At 45.1% G+C, this 27939-nt stretch overlaps 1 protein-coding gene across 1 annotated transcript in view; it reads right to left on the bottom strand.

Moving 5' to 3' along the window:
- Window positions 1–27939, bottom strand: part of COL19A1 (collagen type XIX alpha 1 chain) — a 348383-nt gene that overhangs the window by 79621 nt on the left and 240823 nt on the right. Inside the window, exons 18-23 of the mRNA XM_060235557.1 lie at window positions 21801–21845; window positions 18219–18272; window positions 15802–15846; window positions 2206–2259; window positions 569–658; window positions 41–85 (exon numbers count right to left, since the gene is read on the bottom strand). Coding sequence (XP_060091540.1) covers window positions 41–85; window positions 569–658; window positions 2206–2259; window positions 15802–15846; window positions 18219–18272; window positions 21801–21845 — 333 coding nt within the window. The remainder of the gene's footprint in view (window positions 1–40; window positions 86–568; window positions 659–2205; window positions 2260–15801; window positions 15847–18218; window positions 18273–21800; window positions 21846–27939) is intronic.

Genomic DNA, 27939 nt, shown 5'->3' with positions numbered 1-27939 from the left:
AAACAATTTCAAAACAAAAATTATAACAGCTTCCTCCTACCTTAGGCCCTCGTGGACCTGGTATTCCAGGAGCACCAGCTGGTCCCTAAAATACAATAAAAATTCTACCCTGAACTTTCCGACAATCCTTGAGTTACATATGAATTTGACAGTCATTGTCAGAATTTCTAAATTCAAAAACACCGGTTAAATTTACAAGGAATTCTATGCAGAGTTACAAAATTACACACACCAAAGCCAATGGTTTTAGAAGACTGTGTTGTAAATACAGCACAAGGATAATTTGTGCTTTAATTACAAATTAAATACTAACACAGTTATTTCTGAACTACACAAGAGAGAAGAGGGATAAACTGCAAAAGGAGTGTAAAACAGAAGGGACAGGGAGGAAGTAGCTTAATTGCTTGTGTAATCCAGAGCAATCTGCTCTACAGGCACCTTTTCTTCTGATCTTTGCTTATAGTGAGTTTATTTTTAGAGTGCTCATTGGTGTGAGCCCTGCCATTCAGCAGGAGTTTATGTTGATAATCTCATGGTCTCTTCTATGACATAGTTTAATGATACTTACTGGTTTTCCTGGGAGGCTCAGCCCTGGAGGCCCAGCATCACCTTTAGAACCCGGAGGTCCAGGGGGACCTATAATTCCACCAGTTTCCCCCTACATAAGAAAACAATGTTAAATTCTTAGAAAGAAAGTAACTAGAAGTACCCTGTCCTAATTAATATATCAGAATTCGGCTACTTATTTTGGATTTGCATGTATGCCGGGCTTTGACTTCAACACCAACTATGAATTTACTTAGACAACTTCCATTTTAAAAGGGTGTTCCTCTTAAAAGGACAAATATAATAACTTCTTCAAAACTGGTGTTGACTGTATTCCTGGCAGACTTTGTTTTCTTATTCAAAACTCTGATATATCATTATTACAATGACAGGTCAATTCAATCATTTCTACTTATGAGAATTTTTTTTTGAGTCTGTTCAACAGATAAAATGTTCAATAAATAAATAAAAAATAGTCTCAACCATAAATTCTTTCTCTGTTCAGAAACATGACAGAATTCTCATACAGTAAACAAGCACTGCTGCCCTCCTGTGGCACACAGATTAGGTGTGATTCACCTGCAGGGGCTCTTTCTCCGCGGCAGAGTGCTGCATCATAGAAGAAAAAGCTACCATTCAGCTTGAGTACTAAAGGCTAACACATTTCAATCTCAGCTTTTGAGAACTAGAACATATTAGGAATCCGCAAAGTAGAAGCTGGAATAAACCACTGTAAAATATATCTGCAAGGTGCCACAGGATTCCTGTTTGTTTTTGCAGCAATGGAATAACATGGCTAGGGCCTTGGCCACTGGAATCTGTACTGAAAAGGGGGAGCATCTCTTTACAGAATTCTCTCTGTCACTAAACTGTCAGGCAGAGTGAGTGTGCAATGTTTGTCACACAAATTGATTAAGAAACTTTATCTTGTGAACCAGCATACTGGATAGGGAAGGAGAGAACAACATTTGAATCCAGTGACACCTTTAAAACCAACAAAGTTTATTCTGAGTATAAGTTTTCTTGTGCATGCACATATCTTCAGATATATTTTATGTACATTTTCAGATACAGGAGAGAGAGACAGCATGCTTGCTACATGGCTTGCTAGAGAGTGTTCAGAGTAGCATTTCCAAGAAGAAGCAGAATGTTGCCTGAGAGTAGCAAGAAAAGAACATTTAACAGGGAACATAAGAACAGCCTGCTAGATTAGACTAATGGTCCATTTAGTCCAGCATGCTGTTTTGCACAAGGGCCAAGCAATTACCCTGGAAGACCAAGCAAACAGGGCACAGAGGCTGAGGAACTCACCTATTGCTGCCTCCCTAACACTGGTAATCAGAGGTTTACTGTCTCTGTATATGAAGGAGCCCTTCAGAAGAAGGCAGAGACCTCAACATTCCTATCTGACTACCTTTCCTTATGCAAACCCTGTGCATGCTTTTTTCCTTTTTTATATCAGACATTACATATTCCAACATAAAGAAGGTGGTAGAGTTCAAGAATGATTTGTATCTGATATTTCAGAGGGAGACAAGATAAAATTTATAATGTATTTGTGGCAAGTGTACTCAAAGTAGACTTGGGAGTCTTTTACCTGATTTGCTAGTTATTTATACTGTCAAAAAAGGTTTACTGGATCTCTGTTTCAAAATTTACCTTTTCTCCTTTCATCCCTGCGTTTCCAGGTGTTCCATGGTTTCCTGGTAAACCCTGGTTAATAAAAACACAAACACACACACTGTTGTTATATTTGTTTGCCTTAGATTTTATATTATCTGCTAAGTTAAAAGAAGCCTGTTCTGAAGAACTCATGACAGAGTGTGCCTTTTCCATCCTTGCAACAGCAAGCATTCTTAAAAGGCTGACTAAAAAATGAAACGTTTTATTCTAAAACATTTTAACATTCCATTCAACGGAATCTCTTGCTTACACATGGCTTAGAAAAACTGTATACATCTGTAACTAGCAAAACACACCCAATTTGGAATCTTGTAAATCAAGAGTCCAAAAGTTTAGACTTGGGGCAGCAGGCTGGATTTTCATAATCCGGTCACAGTGTTTAAAATGATAAGTAATATGCTCTTGGATGTATTTTATAAATGTAATGAAAGCCTATGCTATTTATCAGAGGTTAGTACCTTCTGTCTTTCCCTAAAGCATGGAACACAATTTTTTTCATTATTCATCAAAAAGACTTTTATACATTCAAAGGGCACAATTTAAAGTGTTCAAGATAATCACAATGCAGATTTTTCCCCCTAGCCAGCATCTTAAATGAAAGTTTCATTAACAGTTCTTTTTCTCTTGACCAATTTCCTTAAATGCAAGGGCATGAAAAATGAAAGAAACTACAATCTGCCTAAACAAAGGGGGGCATTTTAAATAGAGCACTATACCATTAGGTTTTAAATTCAACTATAGATGAGACAGCTTTTGAATAAATATTAACAAAGCATAGCACAGTAAAACCTTATGGTTGTTTAACTTAATTTTATTCAAGGATGTGGTACATCTCTCTACCCAGGTTTGCAGAAAAATCTAAAATTTTAAATAAACCATTGGTGGGCTGAACCCCTTCAATGGTAAAAAGAAATGGGTGCTAGGCAACCACAACAGTATTGCTAACCTTGAAGCCTTGGTTTCTGTCAGTAAATGGCAGTGGGAGGGTCAAAGGGTGTTTTGGCCTTTGAGGGAAGACTCACTGAGGCCAGGTCCATCAGCAACCACAGGGTTACTTGACATCATGCAACTTGCATGACTCACCCATGACAGGCTGCTTGCTACTGTTCAACAGCAGTTGTCTCACCAGGGGTGGAATTCTAGCAGGAACTCCCTTGCATATTATGCTGCACACCCCTGATGTAGCCAATCCTCCAAGAACTTACAATGCTCTTTTTGTAAGCTCTTGGAGGACTATCTACATCAGGGGTGTGTGGCCCAATATGCAAAGGAGCTCCTGCTAGAATTCCACCCCATGTCTCACAAAAGCTGGTGTGGTATAGTGGTTAGAATATCAGACTAAGATCTGGAGACCCACATCCAAATTTCTGTTGTGCCATTGAAGCTCATTGGGTGACCTTGTGCCATGGAAGCTCACTGGGTCTGTCACACATTCATGATCTAACCTACCTCACAGGGCTTTTCTAAGAATAAAATGGAGGAAAGGAGCATGATGTATGCTGCTTTGGGTCTCCATTGTGGAGATGGCAGGGAATAAAGGAAGTAAATAAATAATAAACATGGCCAAGGGAATGGTGAGGATATGGTGGTGTTAGCATAAAGAGGGAAAGAGGAAATAGTATGGAAAGGGCGATACAGGGGAAAGTGCCCCCTGCAAGTCCTTGTGAGTTCCCCATCATGCAGCTGGGCCCAGTGGATAGTACTGTGCAATGCAGTCACAGGCCTGGGGGGGGGGGCGCAAATGAAGGTAGTTTGGCTGGTGTGTGGCAAGGAAAGACAGTAGGAAAAAAAGGGAAAGATTATAGTTGCTTTTAGGGAAGAGAAATAAGAAACAGTGGAAGAGGGGAAATCAGATGCCCCTTGAAGTACCTTTGGGTCCTCTGCTTTGTACATGTTTATATCTATATACACACTTCTACCATTTGTGCCATATGTGAATTTTTGAGGAAAAAATACACACATTATTTTCATCAAAAATATGGGGTTTGACTTCTCTTTGGAGAGAGTAAACATTCACTCTTCTTAATCCTTGAAGAATAACAAATTACATTTCAATATGAATAAAAAAATGAAGCAGCCATTATTTTTAATCTACAGTGTTGGCTTCTAGGTACAGCCAAATGTGAGAGAAATGCCTGAATGTTTTGTACAGTCAACTATTTAATCAATACTGGATTTATTTTTTTAAAAAGTGTCCTGTATTGAACAATTCTCAGAAATAATAACTAATAATTATATTGTCAGTGGTAGTCAAACACGAGCAGTATTCTCCTTGCAACCACTTGGAAGGGAATTTAACACCAGATTCTCCTTTGTTGGTTTTGTTCTGACAAGCCTCCTAGCTAATATGCACAAACATAACAGGTAAAATATTTCCTGTGATCTCATTTTCAGTTTCCTTATGTACATAATAAAGGCTGCAGGGAATGCTGAAGGACATGAAATAATACATGAAATTCCCTATCCCCTGGAGATTTGTCTGTTCACTCCTATAGTCATCTTCCACCAGCCAGTGAAGACTCTTCTGTTTTGTCTGGCATTCCTTCACTGATTCTCATTGACTCTTTCTCTCATTCATGTCTTTTGTTTTAACCCTCCCCCCCTTCAGCCTGCCTTTAATGTTTTTATTGTCTGCCACCTTGGGGACCCTAAGCTGAGTAACAATAAATAAAACCTGTTCAGAAGTCTGTGAATGCTCACAGAGGCGAGATGAATGCATTCAGTGGGTCTGGAAACAGCCTCTATAAATGTATAGATGTAGGATCAATACAGACAATTAGAGCTACTGATTTTGTAGTAGCACTCCTGATTATGCAGAAGAATCTACATGTGTATAGTGCATGCAGGGTTCTGTTTAGACCTTCTTTTGATAACCTGGAGGTCAACATTTCCTGATGTTATGTACAACGCATGCACAGTCAAACATTTAAACAGAATGTAGTTCTAGTCACACACTTGGGAAAGCTACAGGCTCAATTTATGGAGTAAGGTTCCTTTCTTGGCTCCCTAAATTGGGTGCAGAGCATCTGCTAGTTTCTTCGCAAATTGCTACTTTTGAAACACATAACATCAGTATGACAATGTTAATGCAGTCCTTGGGGTTGCATTCTGGATGGCTTAAATGTGAACTCATTACATTGTCTTGAGCACACATTATGGGGACTGTATTAAATTTGAGCAAAAGGAAAGGACCAAATACATCCTAGCTTATCTGCTGAATTATAAGCCACAATAAATCCCTTCAAATCCCAACACCAATGTTCAAGACTGAGATAGAGGTTAACTGTGAAACAAGACAGAGACCAATATTTTCATATTCAATCATTAATTACATATATTACTTTAATGATACTGCTCACTAAGCCTACAGGCCTTGAGAAATGTCACACTAGATACAACAAAAAAATAAGTAATTTAAATAACCAACCAGCTACTGCACTTGAGGCCCTTTGAATTTAATTACACGGGCAAAAAAATTGGTTGCCGCAGATGTAATTTCTAAATCCATGCCTGCTAAAAGTTTCTTAACTTTATCTGATGTTGACAGCCCCTCATTAGTGCAGAAAAGAGTAATCCACAAATCCCTAATATTGCAAAGGTACCACATTCCAGTAAACTCCAGAGTTTCTATCTGTCCAGAAGCACAGTAATAAATAATGTCTATCAGAGTATGCAGTCCTGTACATTTGACCCTGGATTGCTTGAGAAGGGATAGAGTTTAATCTCAGTCATTAAATGCAGAAAATATTGTTAGCTGATTTGCTGACCTAAGGCACTATGAAAAGAAAACTGCAATTAACAATATAAGAATGCTGAGCAGTAACAGGTATTAATTAAAATTGTCCTCTCTCCCTGTCTTTAGAAGATCTTTGGTAACTAGAATTAGTTATGACAATAATTTTAAGCATATGTTTATTACTTAACTGCATTTAAGTAATATGTGGGTAGTCATGGCAGAAAAGTTTGGGGTAGATCCAAGTATCTACCAAGTAGCCTTCTAGAGCCACTGAAGTTGGAAGAAGTTTCCATAAACTGAAGGAAGCCATCACATTTTGCTGAGTGTATTGGGAGAACAGATACAGGATCAGCCCCATTATTCTTAGAATAAGTTCACCCATAATTTTCATATAATTTAAAACAAGGTCATCTTGTCCATAGATTAATTTGTTATCATGTAGGAAGTAAGATACTTCAATTGCAATCCACATAGCATTTAACAGTAGTGTGTTTGGAAAGCAGTTAGCTCTCTATATTTGCATACCTGATCTAGTCTACCTGGAAGTACACAATACTGAGGACCAGGGTTCTTTTTCCAGCAGGAGCTCCTCTGCATGCCATGCCTCCCTGACATAGCCAATCCTCCTGGAGCTTACAGTAGGCCCTGCACTAAAAGCCCTCTAAGCTCTTATTTATTTATTTATTTATTTATTTATTACTTTACATTTATATCCCGCCCTCTCCGCAAGCGGACTCAGGGCGGCTTACAATATCATAAAAACAATCAATTCCATAAAACATATAAAACCATAATACACTTATCAGTTTAAAACTATTTGCGCTGTCTCAATCCAGTCTGGCGGTAGTGGGTTCTGACTATGATCGCCAGCTTCTGCAGGATGTCCGGTGGCAGCCCATTTTCAGTCAATCAGAAAAGCCTGTCTGAACAGTTTGGTCTTACAGGCCCTGCGGAACGCCGACAAATCCCGCAGGGCCCTTATAGCTTCTGGGAGGGTGTTCCAAAGTTCTGGTGCTGCCACCGAGAAAGCCCTAGATCTTGTTGCGCATAGCCTGGCTTATTTTGGGCCAGGGGCAGACAGCAGATTTTTTGTCCCTGATCGCAGTGCTCTCTGGGGGATATATGGGGAAAGGCGGTCCCGTAGATAGGCAGGTCCCTGACCATAAAGGGCTTTAAAGGTTAGTACCAACCTTGAAGCGAACTCGGAACACAACAGGCAACCAGTGCAGCTCTCTCAGCACTGGCTGAATGTGCTCCCGTCGTGGTAGCCCCATTAACAGCCGTGCCGCAGCGTTCTGCACTAGTTGTAGTCTCCGGGTTAGCGTCAGGGGTAGCCCCATGTAGAGAGCATTACAGTGATCTATTCTTGAGGTGACCGTAGCATGGATTACCATCGCTAGGTCGCTGCGCTCCAGGTAAGGGGCCAGCTGCCGTGCTTGCCGAAGATGGAAAAAGGCAGATCTAACATTCATTCATTCATTCATTCAGTGGCTGCCACCTGAGCCTCCATTGTAAGGGAGGACTCAAGGAGCACGCCTAAGCTCTTGACCTTGGGGACCGGTATCAGTGGCACCCCGTCAAGGGCCGGCAGCTGGATCTCTCTCCCTGGACCGCCCCGACCCAGGTAGAGAACCTCCGTCTTCGTCGGATTCAATTTCAGCCGACTCAGTCTGAGCCAGGAGGCCACGGCTTGTAATGCCAGGTCTAGATTTTCCAGGGTACAGTCAGACTGGCCACCCATCATTAGGTAGAGCTGGGTGTCATCCGCATATTGATGGCAACCCAGTCCATACCTCCTGACAATCTGGGCAAGGGGGCGCATATAGATATTAAATAGCATCGGGGATAGGACCGCTCCCTGCGGCACCCCGCAACTAAGGGAGTGCCTCTGGGATGCTTCCACCCCTATCACCACCCTTTGTCCCCGATCTTGAAGGACTGGCTACATTAGGGGGGCATGGCCTAATATGCAGTGGAACTCCTGCTAGAAAAAGAGCCCTGCTGAGGACTGCTTTTTGTGAGATACTTATGCCCAAGTGCAAGATTGTATATAATGTGTACTTTGCTTGTTCCAAAAGGGCAAATGTTCCAAGCATGGCTTTTCCTTTCAAATATGCAGAATCGGGGCTTTTTATTTAGAAAAAAGGCCAGCAGGAACTCATTTGCATATTTGGTCACGCCCCAATGTCACCATTGTTTCACTCAGGGGTTTTTTTGGTAGGGAAAGCCCAGCAGGAACTCATTTGCCTATTAGGCCACACCCCCTGGCACCAAGCCACCTGGAACTGTGTTCCAGTGCATTCCTGCTAAAAAAAAGCCCTGCATAGAATAGAGCCAAATGCATTCTAGTTTTATTGAAGTAGGTGAGAACTAGTTCCCACTTCCACGCATACGCATAGGGACAGCTATATTTGATATATTTATTCTTTATAAGGTATGTTTATAAGGTTTTTGTACTTGGTTATTTATAGTAGTTTATAAAATAAATTACAGGATACAACTCTGAATGCTTTAATTTTCAAGATGCTGCTTCCCCCTCCCCGCCTTGCTTTTCAGGAATAGGCACATTATTCATGATGTAGCAGGATTCGGCCCTTCCCAGCCGAGCGAGCTAACGCCCGCCCTAGGCTGGGGGCCGTTCATTGCCTCCCCTGCAGGAGGGAGACAATGGTTTTGACCAGCAACGGCCTGGGGGCGGGCCACCTTATATAGGCTGGCCCGGCCCCTTGTGGCGCAGTTGCTCTAGGTTTTGTCGGGTTGGGAGCTGCACTCGGCCGTGCGGGCTTCGTGGCAGGCCGAGTGAGGCGGCGTCGAGGCGACCGGCGTGGGACGCTTCGTCGGCGGGCTGTCTGTTGGCAGCCGGGCCGTGCATCGGGGAGCGGCGTGCATTACGAGCGGCGCCGTTATCGGCGCTAGTGCGGTCTGTCTCGCGGGTCCTTTTTGTGGCTCCGGTCCCGGGGGGTTTGCTTGTTTAGGGCTGTCGGTGGAGAGCCCTCCGCTCTCGGGCGGACGGTCGGCGTTCGCCCCCCCCCCTCCGTCTCGCGGCAGCGGACGTGCGGCCCCTTCCCCCCCCCCCTTACCCGGCCACAGCTGATCGGTGGTGGGGCCGCGCGGCTTATATCGGCGCCCGGGCGTGGGTTTTTTCATCTGCGCCGCGTGTGCGGCTGGATTTTTAGTTGCGCGGCGGTGAGGCTGCTGGGCGTGGCGGCTGGGTGGCTCTTGTGCCCTACCCGCCCCTCCCGCATTCCCCGCCTGGCGGTACCGCCTGGCTTTCCACCTGTCTGGCTTGGTGGCTTTGGGGGGCCTGGCCTTTAGGCCTTAACGGGCGCTTCCTCATCTTTCCTCCCCCAGCACATTCTTGTGGGGTGGTTGTATTTTATTGCTACCAGTGATTGCTGGTTTTCTGCTGTGGTGCTGCCTGGGCCCTGACGCCACTCCACTCATTCCTGTTTGGGTTTTGTCACACCTTTCTGCCATGGGGCCTAAAAAGGGGCAAGGCCCTTCTAAGGGCAAACAGCCCGCTAAGAAGCCGGCTAAACGGCCTGCCCCTGCTGAGCCACCCGCGGATGAAGCGGATGATGCTGTCACGCGCCAGGCCATTTTGGACCAGCTCACAGCTTTGGAGGGCGAAATGGGGGTGGCGGGTCCCTCAAGGAGAGTGGCCGGACTCATGGGTTCGGGCAGGGCGGCTTCCATTGCCTTCCAGAAGGAGGTACTTGCACGTCTCTCTGCATTACAGGGTCGAGACGAGAGCAAGGATCCAGACCCAGATGCCCCTCAGGACGAGCCTGGGCAACAGCCAGACGATGTCGTAGTGGTTCCATCGGAGCAAGAAGGTAGGTTGCCGGGCCAGTCACGGGGGTCTGGTTGGCCTTGGGGCCCGTGGGGGCCAGTCATTGGACCTGGCATGGGTGGGACCGGACAGCATTGTTTGTCCGCTCCACATGGAATGGGAGTCTCTCCCCCTTCGGGTCAGCATCCATCGTTGGGGTGGCCATTCCCAGCACAGTTTTCTCAAGGGCTGGCAGGATCATCTTCAGCTTGGCAAGCTTCCCCGTTTGGGGCAATGCAGCCAGGGGCCAGTGGAGGTGCAGCTAACCCCCCTGCGGGTGCAGCTTCCCCTTGGTGGGTACAACCAGGGCACACACAGCCATCGGGTCTCCCGCAGCAGTGGGGCGGGTGGGGTTTTCCAGCCACCCCGGTGGTTCCATACAGTTCTGTGGCGTTTCACGCTATTCCATTTGGGGATTCGGCCTTGCCGCTCGGGGATCATCTCACGGCAGCTACGAGGGAAAAGATACTTAAGGGCGAATACGTGGACGTATTCAGCCTATTGTTTAGGGAGCTGGAAAAGAAACCCAAGGAGGAAATGGATGAAAAAGATAAAGAAAAGCTGAGAAAAAGGAAGGTGGACAGATCATGGTCCAATTGGTTACCAGGATTCTTAATTTATGCGGGTGTAATCGCCAGAGCCCAGCCGTGGCGGGCGGCCCATCTTTTCCAATATTGCGATATCATTTATCGCGCGTATAGTGATTTTGTTGGCGGGGCCTGGCTTCAGTATGACGAGGCGTTTAGGATGCGGGCTGCGGTGACCCCTGGTCTCCCTTGGGACCAAATTAACCAACAGCTTTGGCTGCAGCTCATGGCGCCGGCCAAACCTAATCTGGGCGATCGATCCGATAGCGGTCACATTGTTCAGAAAGTGTCTCACCCCCCTACCGCCCGCGGCTCCGCGGGGCAGCCGGTTCAACCTCGGCTGCTTTGCTGGGAGTTTACCTCCCAAGGGGCGTGCGCTCGAAGGGCATGTCGGTATAAGCACGAATGCCCGTTGTGTGGGGGCCCTCACGCCTTCACGGCATGTAACCGGTCCAAGCCAAAAAGTGGCTCCAAGCGGCCGGGAGGCCCCAGCCCGCAGTCTGGTAAAGGGTCCCAGCCCCATCAAGGTAACGGTTCTTAGGCGGTTGCTGTACGGCTACCCGCGTCTGGAAGATCAAAAATTTTTGTTAGAGGGGTTTACGTTCGGGTTTAGGATCCCTTACCAGGGTCCACGGGCTCCGTTCTTGTGTTCCAACCTGAAGTCTGTTAAAGGGTTGGAGCATATTGTTAGGGATAAGATTAAAAAAGAGTGCGGGGAAGGGCGTGTGTTGGGTCCTTTTCTGGAACCCCCGGTGCCCAATTTACGAGTTTCGCCTTTGGGAGTGGTGCCCAAAAAGGCGGAGGGGGAGTACCGTTTAATACATCACCTATCATATCCCCGGGGGCAATCGGTTAACGATGCCATCCCCGAAGAAATGTGCTCGGTTAGATACACATCTTTCGACAAGGCGGTGGGGATTGTGCGGAGTTGCGGTCCAGGTGCCGAGCTGGCAAAGGCCGACATTAAGTCGGCTTTTCGGTTGTTGCCGGTGCACCCGGCTGATTTTGAATTATTGGGTTTTTCCTTCGAGGGACTTTTCTACATGGATCGGGCCCTCCCCATGGGATGTTCGGTTTCTTGCGCGGCGTTTGAGCGCTTTAGCACGTTTTTAGAGTGGGCCTTGCAGCGTCGGACGGGTATGCGCGATACGGCGCATTACCTTGATGACTTCCTTTTCGTGGGCCCGGCGGGCTCTGGGCAATGCGCCCACCTGCTGGGGGCTTTTCAGAGCCTGGCCGAGGAATTGGGGGTCCCGTTGGCTGCGGAAAAGACTGAAGGCCCTTCCACGGTTTTGACGTTTTTAGGGATAGAGCTTGACACGGTGCAGCAACTTTCACGGCTGCCTTTGGATAAGTTGCAGGTTTTACGGCAGAGGATCGCCGAGGTCAAGGGTAAGCGCAAGGTGACGCTCGTTGAGCTCCAACAGTTAGTTGGCCACTTGAATTTTGCCTGCAAAGTGGTGGCTCCGGGCAGGGCATTTTTGCGGCAATTTTGCGAAGGCATGACTGCTTTACGCCTGCCACATCATCTTACTCGCGTTACCAAGGGTATGCGTGAGGACTTGGGGGTTTGGGAGGCCTTTTTGGAGGGCTTCAATGGCGCGTCCTTTTGGCGCGAGGTCATGTTACTGGAGGCGGAGTTGCAGATTGTTTCAGACGCCTCCGGTGCCGTTGGTTTCGGGGTTTACTTTCGGGGCCAATGGTGTGCTGAGCCTTGGCCGGCAGAGTGGAGGAACTCCGATTTAATCCGTAACCTGACGTTTTTGGAGTTCTTCCCCATTGTAGTTGCTGTTTTTATCTGGGGGCACGCCCTTTCAAATCACACGGTTCAGTTTTGGTGTGACAACCTGGCGGTGGTCCACGTTGTTAACAATTTAACCTCCAAGTCGCCCCCGGTTATGCATTTGGTCAGGGTGTTTACTATACGTTGTCTACAGTTGAATGTTTTGTTTGTTGCCCGGCATGTCCCTGGTGTCAGTAACGGAGTGGCAGACGCCTTGTCTCGCCAACAGATGGCGCGTTTCCGACAGCTGGCACCAGAAGCCGACCCTTGTCCAGTGCGCATGCCGGCGGAGCTATGGCAAGTTGGAGGAGCGAAGTAAGCCGGGCCATCCAGTTGGCAATCGCACCCAGCACAAGGCGGACGTATCTTCGGGCAGCTAGCCAGTTCTCTACCTTCCGCGTGGGCGCGGGTTTAGAGGAGTCCTGGCCCCTCCCGGTGGAGCACCTACTGCAATTCTGTGTGCGGCAGCGGGGGCGCGGCCTTTCAGTAAAATCCATCAGGGGGCAGCTTGCGGGGCTGGCGTTTATCAGTAAGGCCCGGGGGTATAAGGAGTCTGTGAAGGATTTCAGGATTGTTAAGATGTTAGAGGGATGGTCCCGGGAAGGGGGCAGACAGGCGGACGCTAGGCGCCCCATTTCCCCTGTTATTCTCCGGGGCTTACACGCTACATGGTCCGCGGTCTGTGCCTTAGACTATGAGCAGAAGTTGTTCCATGCTGCCGCACTTACGGCGTTTTTTGGTGCGCTACGTGTCTCCGAGTTGGTGGCAACCTCACGGGGGGACATCTCGGGCAGGGCCCTCCAAGTTGGGGACGTTAAGTTTGTGGATGGCCAGGCAGTTATACACGTTCGTCGGTCTAAGACAGACCAACGGCAGCGGGGGTGTTCCATAACCTTGGGCCCCTGTGCGGAACCCGAGCTTTGCCCGGTGCTTGCGCTCACGCGTTACGTTGCCGCTCGCGGTTCAGCCCGGGGCCAATTTTTCTGCCATGAGGACTACTCTCCTCTGACTAAGTACCAGTTTTGGGCCATCACCTGTAGGGCCTTGGAAAAACTGGGTTTGGGTGGTGCTAGGTTTGGCACCCATTCCTTCCGCATAGGTGCGGCTTCCACTGCAGCGGCAATGGGATATGGGAGTGAGGCCATTCGGCGGGTTGGCCGTTGGAGGTCCGGGGCTTTTCGGACATACATTCGGCCCCTGACAGAGTAACGGACCCCTTCCTCCCGTTGGGTTATTCGGAATGTTTACGTGTTCTAAGTTTTCTGTTTTCTTTCATAGGTGCTGTGGCTGGCCGGAGAAGGATGCGGATCCTCATTTGCGGCCACAGTATTATCTTTTGGGCGGCACACCATGCCCGTCGGACGCCAGTGGGATCCCAGTTGGGCCTGAGCGAACGGGCCATAATTGAGTGGCAGGGCCGGCGGGGCATGCGTTGGGCTGGCCTCCTTTCTTTGCTTTTCCGGGAACGGAGGGGCCCCGTGCCAGATATTGTGGTGATTCACCTGGGGGAGAACGATCTGGGCCTTATGAAGGGGAAGGCCCTATCGATTCAGGCCCGGGATGACATCATCAAAATCAAGAGGAGATGGCCCGGCGTCCTTGTCCTCTGGTCGGCCATGTTGCCGCGCCGCGTTTGGCGGGCGGCTTGGGAGCCGTCAGGCTTGGAGCGGGCCAGGAGAAAAGCTAACAGGGCATTGTGTTTAGCCTTGGAGGCGGGCTTGGGAGTTTTCGTGCCCCATCCGGCCATCAAGGCCAGTTCTGCGGAGTGGTACAGGCCGGATGGGGTGCACCTTTCAGTTAAGGGCAACGAGGCGTTTTTGGCCGACTTGCGGCAGGGATTGGAACATGTTCTTGTTCGATGGGGGACAGAGGCCTAAGCTGAGGCTTGGCTCTGTCTTTGGCGGGTTGTTATGTTGGGAACATGTTCTTCTGGGGTTTCGGTGAGCTCCCTTGGCAGCACACCGTTTGGGTGTACGGTCTCCCTGGGGTGACCTAAGCTGCACGGCTCAAGGTTGACTTCAGGGAGCCTCGTGATCCCGCAGCTTGGAGTCTCCACATCCCAGGCTGCACGGCTGGGACGGGGTGGAGCTCAGCGACCGGGATCCCGTGCCTGGCTGGCCGGGCCTGAGCCGTTGGGTTGGCTCAGGCTCGGGGCCTTGGGGCTCGCCCAGTTCTCAGGTGAGGAGGTGGTCAGCGGTATGACCCCTGGCTCATCCTGACCCCAATGTTTTTTCCCTTTGCCGCAAAATTTTAATAAAGTGGCCCTTTTCATCCAACTTAGTTGTATGTCTCATTATTCCGAATGGGGGGGCAATTCGGCCCTTCCCAGCCGAGCGAGCTAACGCCCGCCCTAGGCTGGGGGCCGTTCATTGCCTCCCCTGCAGGAGGGAGACAATGGTTTTGACCAGCAACGGCCTGGGGGCGGGCCACCTTATATAGGCTGGCCCGGCCCCTTGTGGCGCAGTTGCTCTAGGTTTTCTCGGCCCGCCCGCCCGCCCGTCATGCAGTACAGGCACAGGCTGGTCGCCAGGTTTTTGGGGCCGGGTAGGAATTTTTCGCTTTCAAGTTATTGGCTTACTTGGGAGTGTTTTCGCCTACCTTGTACTGCTGGTGGTGTGTTGGCTAATTGGCTTGAGGCGGGGCTGTTCTAATTTGGTCACTAGCGGGTTGTTATGTTGGGAACATGTTCTTCTGGGGTTTCGGTGAGCTCCCTTGGCAACACACCGTTTGGGTGTACGGTCTCCCTGGGGTGACCTAAGCTGCACGGCTCAAGGTTGACTTCAGGGAGCCTCGTGATCCCGCAGCTTGGAGTCTCCACATCCCAGGCTGCACGGCTGGGACGGGGTGGAGCTCAGCGACCGGGATCCCGTGCCTGGCTGGCCGGGCCTGAGCCGTTGGGTTGGCTCAGGCTCGGGGCCTTGGGGCTCGCCCAGTTCTCAGGTGAGGAGGTGGTCAGCGGTATGACCCCTGGCTCATCCTGACCCCAATGTTTTTTCCCTTTGCCGCAAAATTTTAATAAAGTGGCCCTTTTCATCCAACTTAGTTGTATGTCTCATTATTCCGAATGGGGGGGCAATTGTATGTTGTAACTCCTTCCTGACCTCTCCACATTGTTAAAAGTCTGATTGCAGCATATATACTTGCAACTGAATACACATAGGATTCTTTCAATGTTTCAGGGACAAATGGGCATAAAAGTTCTATTTTAATCATAGCTGTGGTTCAGAGTTGGAACAGTATGCATGATCCCACTCTTTCTTCCACACATTCAACTAAAAACCGAAAGGGGATTTTGTTGTATTGCAAGATACTTCTTAATGTTTTTGTTTCCATAATCCATTATACAGGTTCTCCCACGGCTGAGGATGAGGTGTCAAAATGGGATAGGATTATAGAATCTCGTTTGCTCAACCGTCATGCTTATTGTGTAACTAGAAAAGGATGGGCACAGAAAGATTATACAACTTATATTAAACCACGGAGATTCAGGAACAAAACCCTATGAAATCTCATGGGCAGTCACACTTATTTACACTCCTTTTAAAAACAATGTTGTAAGACTCATTTTTTTTTTACTAGCTTACATTTCATTCCAGTAAATTTTACTGACTATAAGTGGAATGTCAACACTTACAGCTTCTCCTGGCTCTCCTCTGGGTCCAACTGGTCCTGGGGGTCCCTACAGAATAATCACAGGTATTTGAGTGACAAATCAGGTTTATATTATTACTATTTAAGGGCTAAACAATGGAACACAAGGTATAAGAAGAAAAAAATTATTATCTCCCCCCAAATCAGCTTTGCAGCATGTTTCCTGTAGTGTACAAATATGTAAGGGTTCCTTAAAACTCAAACTGAGGCACCAAAATTGGCACCTATGATTTGGCACTTCTGCTTTCGCAATGAAGAAAATTTCTGCAGGTTCTCCCTTCTTGCTGCAGAAGCTGCTTTTGGGGGAGGCTGGAGGAACTGCATCAAGAAAGGAGAGGAAGTGTTCTATGAGTGGAGCTCCCCTCACAGTTCCCTGGATCCAGTCTTGTATATTCGGCTCTTGTGATAGCTTAGTCAACCTATATGTGAACAAAATTATGAGCCATTTTGAAGAACTTGATTAAATATTAAGCTTTAAAATGTATAGGAAACTTGCTGCTGTACAGGAAACAGGTTTCTTGCCTGTAACTGATGTTCTTAAACTGGTCACATGAATGGGCCTAGCGCCTGCACAAAGTTTTAACTTGAAGCCTTCTTAAGCTAAGCATTTAGGCATCTTTCCCTCTTCTAAGTCCATGCATCACTTGGAGGAGTCACAACTTCCCTGCCAGTTCTTCTGAAGAAAATGCCATAGCAAATTTAAAAGGCATTTGTTGCAATGAAAGGGTGTGTGTCGTGTGACTGCACTGCTCAACAAACATCAGTTACAGGTAAACCTCTTGTAGTCTCTGTGCATCATACAAATGGGGCAGGAAACAAACAAATTTAGTAATAGGCACAGGTGCAGTCACATAATGATCATTCAGGATATCCATTGCCAAGGCATCCTTCTGAGTTCTCAGGGCACAGTGTTTCATAACGATGGATCATTAAGACCAGGTAACTATTGTGAAGTGTTCTGGTACTGAAACCCTTCTGTTGAAGGTTGTGGTTATCACTACAGTTCTAGTAGAATGAACTCTGATGATTTTTGGCAATGGTTTATGAGCCAATTTGTAAAGAGGGTGATGGTGTTTGACACCATTGTTGAAACAGTGTGAGAAACCATTCCTAAGTTAGGGATGGAATAACACAGAAAAATGGCAGCAGGAGTTTCTAAAATGAAACTGTCTTGTTCTAGTAAAAACAACAACTGTGTCCTAGCAACCAATAAGTCTGAAGATGGATTAGACAAGAAGATGCACAGAACCAGTTGCTGGTTGAAATGAAAACCTGAGATCACCTTTGGTAAAAACAAAAAAACAAAATGCCCAGTCACAAAACTGCTCTATCTATCTATGTGTAGAGAAACTGAGGTAGGGGAGCAGTACCCAGTTTACTGGACTGCCTATCTGCATATACAGCCAATAAGAAGGTTGCAAAAGACCTTACCAATGCTGAGTCTAAACTGAGTTTGGGAAATAGGTATCCTTGAAGCTGATAGAGCTCCCAATGTGGGCACCATTCTGAACCTCTTTGGATCACTGAAACTCTGACATATGCATTTGGGAAATGATTAAAAAAACAGCTCTTGGACTTTTGGAAATTGTTGCTTTATGTTATATGAAAGAGTTGTTCTGCATTCATATATATGTCTTTTGAAGGGAAGAGTGGTTTAGAGTCAGCCAACAATGGACCTGGAGATGAACCCACTGCTTTTGTCCACTACACCCAAGTTAGAAGAATCATCCACATCCTCATAATTGTAAACATCTGATCATGGCTGGATTGTTTGACATTCTGGCTCTCATCAAAGCAGAAATGTACATGTGCTTGATGGTGAATGTCAACTTGCCCCCACCCTCCTGACATACTAATAGGTAGTCAAAATCAGCTGAAAGGAAAAGAAAATTCATCATAGAAAAATTGCTGGCAAGGCTATCTACAAGAAAAATGTGGAGATACAAGATAACAGAAGTAAAAGGGCAATAACTTACACAGTAGGAAAATTATGAGAGAGGGTCTTTAATCAATGCTGTTGCTCCAGCAGCAACTGAAAGTATACTGAGAGGAAAGTCACAAGTCCTTCTCTTTGGGAATATGTGGTGGCACATGGGCTTGAAAGGGGGGCAATTTTCATGCCTTAAAGCTTAGCTCTATAAGGTTTGATTTTAAGGATTTCAGCAGACTATTCAGAAAAACTCAAGAAGTTGTACATAATTTTATTACTTAATTCATACCCTACTTTTCTCTCTAATGGGGGCCTAAAGGGCTTACACTGTTCTCCATTTCAAAGCATATACATGTTAAAAATATTGAATTGTACTATATTAAAGTTTGGAGATCGATATTGGTCTAGAACAGAAATACAAAGCTTTGACATAATGTTCTGTGCAGTTTACCAAAAAACAATGTACATACTTGTAGTCCAGGACTTCCAATAGGCCCAGGAGGACCAGGCTGTCCGATTTCACCCTAAACAAATGTGTTCCAGAAACGTAAGTTGATTGTTTACATAGATGAAAAACATGCATTGCATAATTTTTTGTGGAACGTATGCTAATGAGAAGTTCACAGTAATAGAGGCTGTGTGCCTTCACTTTTATGCTTCTGGTTCCCAACACATTAGAATACACCACATTAGAAGCCGACAAAGAGGCCTTAAGATCATGATTATTCCTCATGCCCAACCACTTTTAACATCTAGCCTGGTGAAGAGTTCTGGAGGACTCAAATGCTTGCACACAGTATTGTATTGCTTTGGTTGATCTTACTAGCATTTATCACATAGGAATGTGCACTTGGCACACACCAAGCTGAATAAATACCTGAAAATACTTTATCAGTATTTTGGGGTATTTATTCAGCTGAATTCAGATTATACATTCTGATTCAGCTGCTGAAATAGGCACACCTGAATATAAGCCAATGTTATTCAAGTTTAAACACCTTCTGAACTCGCACTGTCCTACTACAATGTTGGTGCAAATCAGCAAGTGAACTCAGAAGGCATTTAACTCACAGAGTTGTGCTGCTGAGGTATAACTCAGTGAGTGAACTCAGAAAGCATTTAAAATTTAAATGTTTTCTCAACTCACTAGTCATGCAGCAACTGCGTGACTCAGCAAGTGAACTCAGAAAGCATTTAAAAGGTTTTTGAACTAACCAAGTTGTGCCACCACTGCTACATGACTTGGCAAGTGAACTCAGAAGGCACTGAACCTTTAAATGCCTTCTGAGTTCACTTGCCAAGTTGCATCACTTATGTTGCATGAGTCATTGAGTTCAGACAGTCCCCATAGCATAGGGTACAATGGAGCTGAATAAATTCAGGTTTCCTCTATCTCTCCCTAGCATCCTCTATCTGAGAAAATTGTGACCAAATGGAGTGATGTCAGCCACTGGGCAAGGACCACTTGTGCTGTGTCAGCCACCAGGCCTAGCTGTGGGCTGGGGAACCTGGAAAAAAATGCAAGGGAGTACCTCACTTGCCCCTATATTAGGGTTGACAAGTCCAACCCCAGAAATATCTGGGGACTTTGGGGGCGGAGCCAGGAGACTTTGGGGGTGGAGCCAGGAAACACTGGGGTGGAGCTAGGGGGAGGGGGGGAAATGGCGCCGGGGAGCGTGGCGAGCCGCCCCGTCTCGGAGCGGGTGACGCCGCTGCGCCGCTGCTGCCTCTTCTCCGCTCGCCGTGGCTGCTCCTCCGAGATGGGCTCAGGCTGAGCCCATCTCGGAGGAGCAGCCACGGCGAGCGGAGAAGAGGCGGTAGCGGTGTGGCGGCCTCGCCCGCTCCGCCTCTGGGGTGGAATCGGAGGGGGGGGTGGAGGCGGGCTGGGGGCGTGGTGAGCCACGGTTCCGGGTCCTAGAAGGGCCCGGATTCGTGGCTTGCCATGCTCCTGGCCTGCCTCGCTCTTCCCTGTGCTGCTGCCGCCTCTTGGCTGCTCCTCCGAGATGGGCTCAGCCTGGGCCCATCTCGGAGGAGCAGCTGCGGTGGGCGGGGAGGGGGCGGCAGCGGTGCGGCGGCCTCGCCCGCTCCGGGATGGGGCGGCTCGCCATGCTCCCCGGCGCCATTTCCCCCTCCCCCCGCTTCTGTTTTTTTGGGGAGCGGGGGAAGAGGGTGGAAATCCTTGGTCCCCCGCCAGGGCGGGAGGGTTGGAAAGCCTACCCTATATCCCTCTGTCCACATTATTTCCTCTTTCCCTCCTCCTGGCAATCTCTATATCCTCACCTTTCTCTGCTTCCTTCTCTTTTCCCCACCCACCAAATAACCAACCTAGAAGATCTATCTCCTTTCCTTGACCCAAATGGGAGTCTCCATCTAACTACCAATTCATCTTTGCCAACTTTTCCCCATTCTCCTCTGTGTTGAACTGTGTTGAAATAAATAAAATTATTATCTATCTCTGTCAGGACTGAATTCCAAAACTGTCAGTACTTAGCTCTTCTTAGCCAGGGCTGAAATTAGGGGTGTGCATTTGGTATAAACTGAACCAAATAAATACGTGAAAAATACCTTCTTGGTATTTTAAGGTATTTATTCAGTTGAATACAGATTCACTAATCTGATTCAGCTACCAATCTGGCTGAATAAAAGCCAATATTCAGTTTTTATTTGGGCACAACTTGGAGAAGGGCACCTTCTTTGGTTGCCTATAGAATTGGACCCTCTGGTCCAATCTTTTTCAAAATGAGGGTGGGGTGGGGTTGAGGAAAGGTATCAGCAGCTATGCTTCAAATTTGGTGCCTCTACTTCAAAAACGCCTCCCTGAACCCTGAATATCTCCAGATCAATTATCTATTACACCCTAAGAGGATGTCCCCTGTAGGGTATAATGGAGCTGAATAAATTTGTGTTTTCTGAATATTTACCCAAATCCAACTCCATTCCAGTATTCTTCAGCATCCAGTTCAGAATCTTTCTCTACTCAGCTAATGCTAGTCAATCAGATCTCTTGGAATATACTGTCACTTAAGTTCTCTGACTCTGTGAAGAATTAACTCTTCACAGTCCTTTATCTGTTTACACAACATAATGCAGTCCGTCCATCACACAGCTCTGAATGCCAGCTCTGCTTGCTCACTTGCCTGCCCTCTTCCCCTCTCCATCAGCTGCTGTTACCTTTGCGTGTCACAACTTCCTAGGAACTGTTTCCCTTGTTATCTGCGACTGTGCAGACAACAGTTCCTACACTTGTGTTTGTTTCTTAAAAAAAACTCCACCCCGATTTTTGTCCACAGAAAGATTTTTTTCCACAAGTCTCGGGTATTCTCCAAATTCATTGAAAGTTCTTACTTCTGCATAAATGTCCCTAATCTATAGATTTAGGTACCCACAGATTGGAGTATAGTTGGCTACTAGAAATATAGATTGATTATAGAAATGACTCCTATGCAACTGAGGAGCATTTAGAGAATACATTTCTGCTCATGCACAAACTACGCATGCAGAATTTCAGCCTTTTATTAGAACAATTAAAGACAGAACTCTGTAATTTGAGAACGGGCTAAACCCATTTTTTATCATCTACACTGAATCCTTTGTCCCTTCTACATGCAGGATACTAATATTGTAATAAAATAAATAAAACAATAAAAGCTCTCTCTCTCCTAGTTCGACACCCTAACCACTGACTAAAAGTATAGTCTAACAATGGTATTTATGTATACAATGGTCATAGCTTGTATCTTCAATTATTGTTGTGCTTCGTAGTCTAGCTATTACACAATTAATCCTATGCAAGATTCCCTGATGCTTAGAATCAATTTTTCAACATCACTGTTATAATAAAGAAGGGAATATTATCACAGTTGTTTAAATCATACATTGCTATTGGTGTATGTTGTAAAGCATTTTGGGAGACAATCTGGCTGAAAATGTATAAATGATAAATAAATATATAAAGCTGCTTTTAAAGATTTCAGCTACAAAGTGCAAACCATGTTTATTTTACCTAACATACAAATAAATATACCTCTGTCACCCCAAATATGATTATTTACCTTTTCACCTTTTGTGCCTTTTAAACGCATTTCTTCTTGATGACTCTTAAGAAAAAGAACATGATACATTGTCACCTTCAGACAGACAAAAGACAACTTCCCTATGCTGCCTTCCTCATCATTCCCTTGATAGACACTATGTTGTTTCCCACAAAATATGACTAAAATTTAATTCATGCTGATTACAATTCTAAAATACTTTTATGTATGACTTTTCTATTGGAACATAGGAGGGTCTATGCTCTGAAATGTTCATAATCAAAAACTAATAATACATATATTAATTGCCATTTTCAAGTCACTATGCTTTTTCATAAATAAATAATTCCTAGAAGTTTATATGCTAATTTATTCTCCCATAGTGAAAAGCCACTGAACTAGTATTGAATTGATCATGGGTCAAATATGGCTTCATGACTCAGGGCTGAATCAAAAAAGTACACAAACCACTTTTACTTAGTTCACTTCTGTACTGCCCATTCAAAAGTGCTGGGGATTATAACATTGGTTAAAAACAAAGGGGAAAAAAGCAACAAAATCAAAATACTCAAATTAAGTAACCCCACACCCCATTAAATCTGGATAGTGAGACTGATTTCACACTAGGGCTTGTTCCAGATAGAGAGTCCTTTTGCCCTCGGGGTTTCTCTCCATTTTCGCATAAACTGCTGCGGAGCTGCAAGTTGGTGCGCCGATTTTCTGCAGCAAACAAAAACTGCTCGTCAAAGGATCTTGCCAACTCGCAGCTCCAGGGCAATTTGTGTGAAAATGGAGAGAAGCCCCAGTAGCAAAAGGGCTCTCCACCTGGAACAAGCCCAGTGCAAAATCAGTCCGAATGTCAGCCCAATGATGAAAGTTTTGCAACTCTTCTAAAAAGCATATAATATTAAAGTAGAAGTAGACAATATGTTAGATATCAGCAATTGGTTCTTCTGCCCTTTTCAGCATGTATAAGTAGGATCCTTGGTGGCATGGGGGACCTGATTTTTTTTTTTAAACTTCTATTTCTATGTCATTTTTATCAAAAACATATAATTTCTTAATAAAAACTAACAGCACCTAGAAAGGGCAGCTGTTTACACATGGTGGGGAAAAGGGCTAAACCCCCTTCTCCAGTACTACGGTTCCAATCCAAACTTCCTCTCCTGTGGCTACTATTTTTAGAAGTGTAAAGAGATAGTTGATGCAGTCATGGAGCTTCAACAACTCTTAACAGTTGTAATGGCATGAAGGAGCTAAAGGACTAGAGTTTGTAAAGAAATTTGCCAACAGGCATTATAATGGTCAGTTAACTGATATTGTCTAGCTTTATTTGTCTTATCTCAGGGGTTCAAGCCTTTCTGATCTGTAACTGTCTTCATACTACACTACTCTACACTGTATGCTGTGGATTGTCCTATAACATAGGCAACAGTTTCACTAAGCAATGAATTTTAACTTTTTAAATAAGATTTCCAGTGACAGCCAAACATATAATTTCCAAAATGAGATAATGAAGTATGATATTGATATTGCCCAGTTCTGTTTGCTTACATACACATGCCTTGCAAGAAATACAAATATAAGCAATACAAAGAACCAATCTTTCTTTGTCAAACTGCCTTTCTAATAATACAGATTTCATGGTGAAAGAGAAATGTGCCCAACCATGGAATCTAAATCATAATGAAACCTCAGCAGCTCAATCAAACTTCAAGGACGAGAACTGCATCATACAACACAATACATTTAAATCGATTTAAGAGAAAAAGACAAAGAAAATATTGAAAAAGCAGGTAGCGACAATCAAGCATAAACAAACACAATTCTAGTATAAAATCCTGAATTTGGATTAGACAGGATTAGAAATCAGGAATGGATTAAAAATTAATCAAGTCATTTCTACGAAAAATGGACACATTTCTCCTACCCACCGTAGGACATTTATCTCCCTAAAGACACTTTCCTGACATTCTTATCTTACTGATTTTAGGTACCAGGTCAAGACCATTCTACTCTTCAAACTTTTAATAGTGTATTTGTTTTTGCTACTGCTGCTGTTTTGTCGTTTGTATTTTACTACAGAGATTTGTTTTATAGACTTTGTTGTTTGTGGATGATTTATTTTACATCTTTTTTCCCTTATTGGACACATAAAAGATAAAAATGGGGCATAAATATTAAAATAAAAGTATATCAGAGAGTCTCTCCACATATGAGCTCTCTGACAACTAACACCAAAATGGATGCTCTGTTTTGTGTCATTTTTTTGAACTTTAGGAAGACATAATCACTCTTTAATGGGATGATTCACAATTCCTACTTCATCACAGTAGAAAAAGCTAGAATACACAACTGTGTTTTGACCTGATATTTGGGTTGTTCTTCAAACATTTACATGCAGCCTATCTGGGCCTCATGCTACTTTTTTAAAGGAATCGACCAGGGAGTTTAAGATATAACTACTGTTTTTCAGGGTAATGAAGTACTTCTGAGCTCTCTATTTTTAAACCTGCCACTTAGCAATGCATATCAGAGTACTTTTCAGAATTGTATTTAACAGACAGGTTAAAACGAATAAAAGGAAGTACTTCTTCATCCAAAGGCTGATTAACATGTGGAAATCACTGCCACAGGAGGTGGTGGCGGCCACAAGCATAGCCACCTTCAAGAGGGGGTTAGATAAAAATATGGAGCAGAGGTCCATCAATGGCTATTAGCCACAGTGTGTATATGTGTGTGTGTGTGTGTGTATATATATATAATTTTTTTGGCCACTGTGTGACACAGAGTGTTGGACTGGATAGGCCATTGGCCTGATCTAACATGGCTTCTCTTATGTTCTTATGTATGAACATTTTATTTGTCCATTAAAAGCACAATTGTAAAAAATATTCCTCCATATCAGACTGACAAAGCAGAGAAAAAAACACAATATTTTCAGAATGGATATACATTTCAAATTTTGGAAATATTTTCTAAAGTAAATATTTCTGTTGAATGAATTCATTTAAATCATATAACTGACTACGTACACAAAATAAATTTCTAAATGAGAATCTATTCAAAAATCACAGCGGGCTCTGCAAAAGTAAAGATAAGTTTTTAAACTATAACATGACTGGTAACTGACAAGTAGAATAAATTCCTACAGGAGAGAGAATGGGGCGAGGGGGGGTAGTAATACAAAATGGCAAATCAACTGTTTGAAATGGTAATAAAATTTGGGAAAGCTATTCTTCCCAATCATAAATTGGTTACAGAAACCAGATTTGCGTTTTAAAAAATTGAAAGTCTTGAAGACATGGGATGGGTAATGAATATCACCTAAATAGTGCCAAGATAAAACTGGAAGACTTGCTGAAGCTGAGCGGCGTTAGGGTATAATCAGTGCTTAGATGGAGGACCTCCTGGGAAATCTGTGTGAGCCATCTGGAGTTGCAGCATGGAAGAAGAAAACAGATATGATTTAAATAGCTCCTCAGGGCAGTGGTCCTACCATCTTCTTGTGGCCTTTTCAGTCTGAGTGGTTTAATAGAGCCATTCATTTTTATGGTACTGAAAATGGTTTTTAAAACCCTGCCATTTATTGAAATAAGTAAAACATATTTAGTTGAATCAAACCTGGAAACCTCCAAGGTCAGAAAAAAATTATGAGGTGGGGTATTGGAGAATGTACAAGAACAAAAAATGGAGAACAGGGTTCTCAGTAGGAAATCTGATAAAGACAGGCAAATGGCAGCATGGGATCAGCCAGCCTCAATATGGCTCCACCTCACACAATTCTGTAACTGTTGCATGTATGAATTCAGACTGACTGGGGGTAGGTGAAAGACTGAAGTTGCAGCCCCAACAGGGAGATTTTTTTCTACACAATTTAGATTTAAAAAAAAATGAGATAAACATCACTCACTATGGGTGATGCTTTAGCCTTCAGCTCCTTTTCCAAAACATCTGAAAAGAATCTGAGGATCTTGCCCAAATCTGCATTTTGAAACAGCAAGTCCCTCTTTGGGGGCCATGATGCAGCTGTAATGTAGATTACATTGCATATATGACTAGCATTTTGGAATAACACAGTCACAGCGTCAGGTAGGTACCTCAAGAGTAGCGATGGGCAAGAACTGGAAAAATGCAGTTCAGTTTGTGGTTTGAGCCGTGCCCGGTTCGCGAACCATGGACCATCATGATCTTTATGGTGCTAAAGGAACCTGTTCAGTTTGTGAGTTTTGTGATGTGGTAGAATGCCCTCTGGCATGATGAAAATACCAAACTCACTGGAGATCTCTAGACTACCTGACCTCCAAGTTTGGTGACAACTGGATTTACTCAGTCCAAGTTACAGCCCCCCAAAGAAGGTGCTCCCATGAAAGTGCTTTCTGGGGAAATGAGGCTCAGGTTCAGGAGGTTCAGGATTGTATAGAATGGATCCTGTGCAAGCTAGAGACACCAACCTTGCAGCAAATCTTTGGTTGATGATCCTCTTCCTGCTCACCAAGTTTGGGGTCTGAGTTATGGCCCCTCAAAAAAGGTGCCCAAATCATCCATTGTTTCCAAAGGAGGAGAAAAACAGCAACCCCCCCCCCCCAAAACAAACAAACAAACAAACAACCCAGTGGCAATAGAACCCAGCAGAACAGACTCAAAGTCCCTGAGAACCTCTGCAGTAGAAACTGAAGGGGGGATTTTTTTAAACTCAGCAGAACAAGTGCAACATACCCAGCAGAACCAGGGCCCTGTGGCACTGCAAACCCAACAGGACTAAGGGCAAGCCAGGAAAGTGCTTTGAGTGGAAATGTCAGGCACAGGTTTAAAAGTGTACAGAATGGTCTTCCTGCAAGCTACACACACCAAATGCAAAGGGAACATCACCCTGCCACCTGCTCCTCTGTAATATCTCCAAGTTGGAGATGGATAATATTTCTGGAGTTCCAGTTATGGACCCCCCCAAAAGTTCTCCTGAGTGGTGTCTCTGGAAAAGACAGCTGTGGTTACAGGAGTCTATGGAGTGACTCGGGAACAAGGTAGTGACACCATACTCACAGGGAAACATCACCTGGGTAGACCCGCTCCCCAGCCAAACACTGGAAGAAAGGCAAGAATCCCTCCTATGCTTGTAGCCCCACTCAGTCTCCATGGGCAGGTTCTGAAGGACAAAAAGGCAGATATCCCCAGAGTGTGGACAGGGGTTTCCCAAAGTTACCCCATGACAGCTTAGCAGACACCCCAGTCTTATCAAAGTTTTCCATTCAAATTGATTACTGATGCAAGGACAGAAAGGGAGACATAGCATGGGATTTTCAATAGGGGCTCCCAAAGTTTCCCCACAACAGCCTGGTGGGCATCCCAGCCCCACCAGACCAAATTGACATTAGAGTTTTCCATTCAAAGTGTTAGCCACAACAGAAAGGCAGGCATCTGACAGGGGCTCCCCAAAATGACCCCATGACAGCTTGGCAGATACTCCAGCCCCACCAAACGAGTGGAAATCAGAGTTTTCCATTTTAGTGAGGCAGACATCTGACAGGGGCTCCTAAAAGCTGGGACCTCCTTTGCCTGCCTGTTCCTCTTCCTCAGAGTCCTCAACCTCCCCAAGGTTGGCAGAGTCTGACTGATCCATGACAAGCTCCATGATTATGGAAGAAGCTCCCCGGAGATGTGTGCCTGACTCCCTTACTTCTGATTTTTATTTAGATGGCTGGAGATGGGTTTAATTTAGGGATCCATTTGATTAAAGCAGTCCTAAATTGTGATTTTAAAATGTTGGCGTTTTATGTATTTTATGTACTCTGTTTTATATATTTTATTTATATTGTAAGCCACCTTGAGCTCTGGTAAAGAAGAAAGGCAGCTAATAAATGTTTTAAAAAATAAAAATAAATAAATAGTGACAAGCTATTTTTATGAGAAGTACAGTCTTTCTGAATGTTTTAGGAGCAGAAGAACTAGAATTACTGCAGCTGTTTCCTGGCTCTCCAACTGCCTGATAGTTGCTTCCAACAGAGGAAATGGAAACATTAGATGAAACAGAACATTTATTGCCAAGTTCGGCAGGTTCATGTAACTTGAAAGGATTGTAGTTAAGGATTTTGCTGAGCTTCAGAATATGGGCAAGTTTCAGTGATCTGGCAGGATGGGTTTGGTGCCTGGGGAAAGGAGC

The sequence above is a fragment of the Heteronotia binoei genome, chromosome 1, assembly GCF_032191835.1.
Source record: "Heteronotia binoei isolate CCM8104 ecotype False Entrance Well chromosome 1, APGP_CSIRO_Hbin_v1, whole genome shotgun sequence".
NCBI lineage: Eukaryota > Metazoa > Chordata > Lepidosauria > Squamata > Gekkonidae > Heteronotia > Heteronotia binoei.
This window is presented reverse-complemented; position numbering and strand designations above follow the sequence as displayed.